The sequence below is a fragment of the Chondrus crispus genome, genomic scaffold (assembly GCF_000350225.1).
Source record: "Chondrus crispus Stackhouse genomic scaffold, scaffold_126, whole genome shotgun sequence".
Lineage (NCBI taxonomy): Eukaryota > Rhodophyta > Florideophyceae > Gigartinales > Gigartinaceae > Chondrus > Chondrus crispus.
This window is the reverse complement of record NW_005178990.1, coordinates 101,626-102,043: the sequence shown is the minus strand read 5'-3', so window position 1 is coordinate 102,043 and position 418 is coordinate 101,626. Positions and strand designations below refer to the sequence as shown.

The window sequence follows — 418 nt, the reverse complement described above, 5'->3', positions numbered from 1 at the left end:
ATACAGCAAAATTATACCGCGATTATACCTTAGTGCGATTCAATTTATTATAACCCAGAAATATTTATTATACTTCACCGTCACCATTCACGTCCGAGTTTTCACATTAACAATGAGACGAACACGCCAACCCCAAATATATTGGAGCAGCTGCATAATCGCATGAATCGAATGTATAATGTAGTAAGAACAATACAGGACCTCGGTACAGTGAATCCTCGCTAACTGCATGCTCGATTTGTGCATATTCTCGATATCTGCATGCGTTCGTCAGCTACCAGCTGCGGAGTCGCGAATCCAGCTTGCATATGACACTGGACTGCATACCGCATAACTGCATCAAGAAAGTGATCCTTAATCATATCGAACCCTCATACAGAGGCAACCTATGAAACAAATAAAAACGTATGACAACAAA

General features: G+C 40.7%; 1 protein-coding gene; it reads left to right on the top strand.

The window, feature by feature from the left end:
* The first annotated feature begins 229 nt into the window (after window positions 1-229).
* On the top strand, window positions 230-418 carry CHC_T00002110001 (hypothetical protein). XM_005713050.1 is given in 2 exon segments: window positions 230-334; window positions 335-418. 1 exon segment carries the CDS (start codon window positions 230-232, stop codon window positions 332-334), a length of 105 nt encoding a protein of 34 aa, XP_005713107.1. The 3' UTR covers window positions 335-418.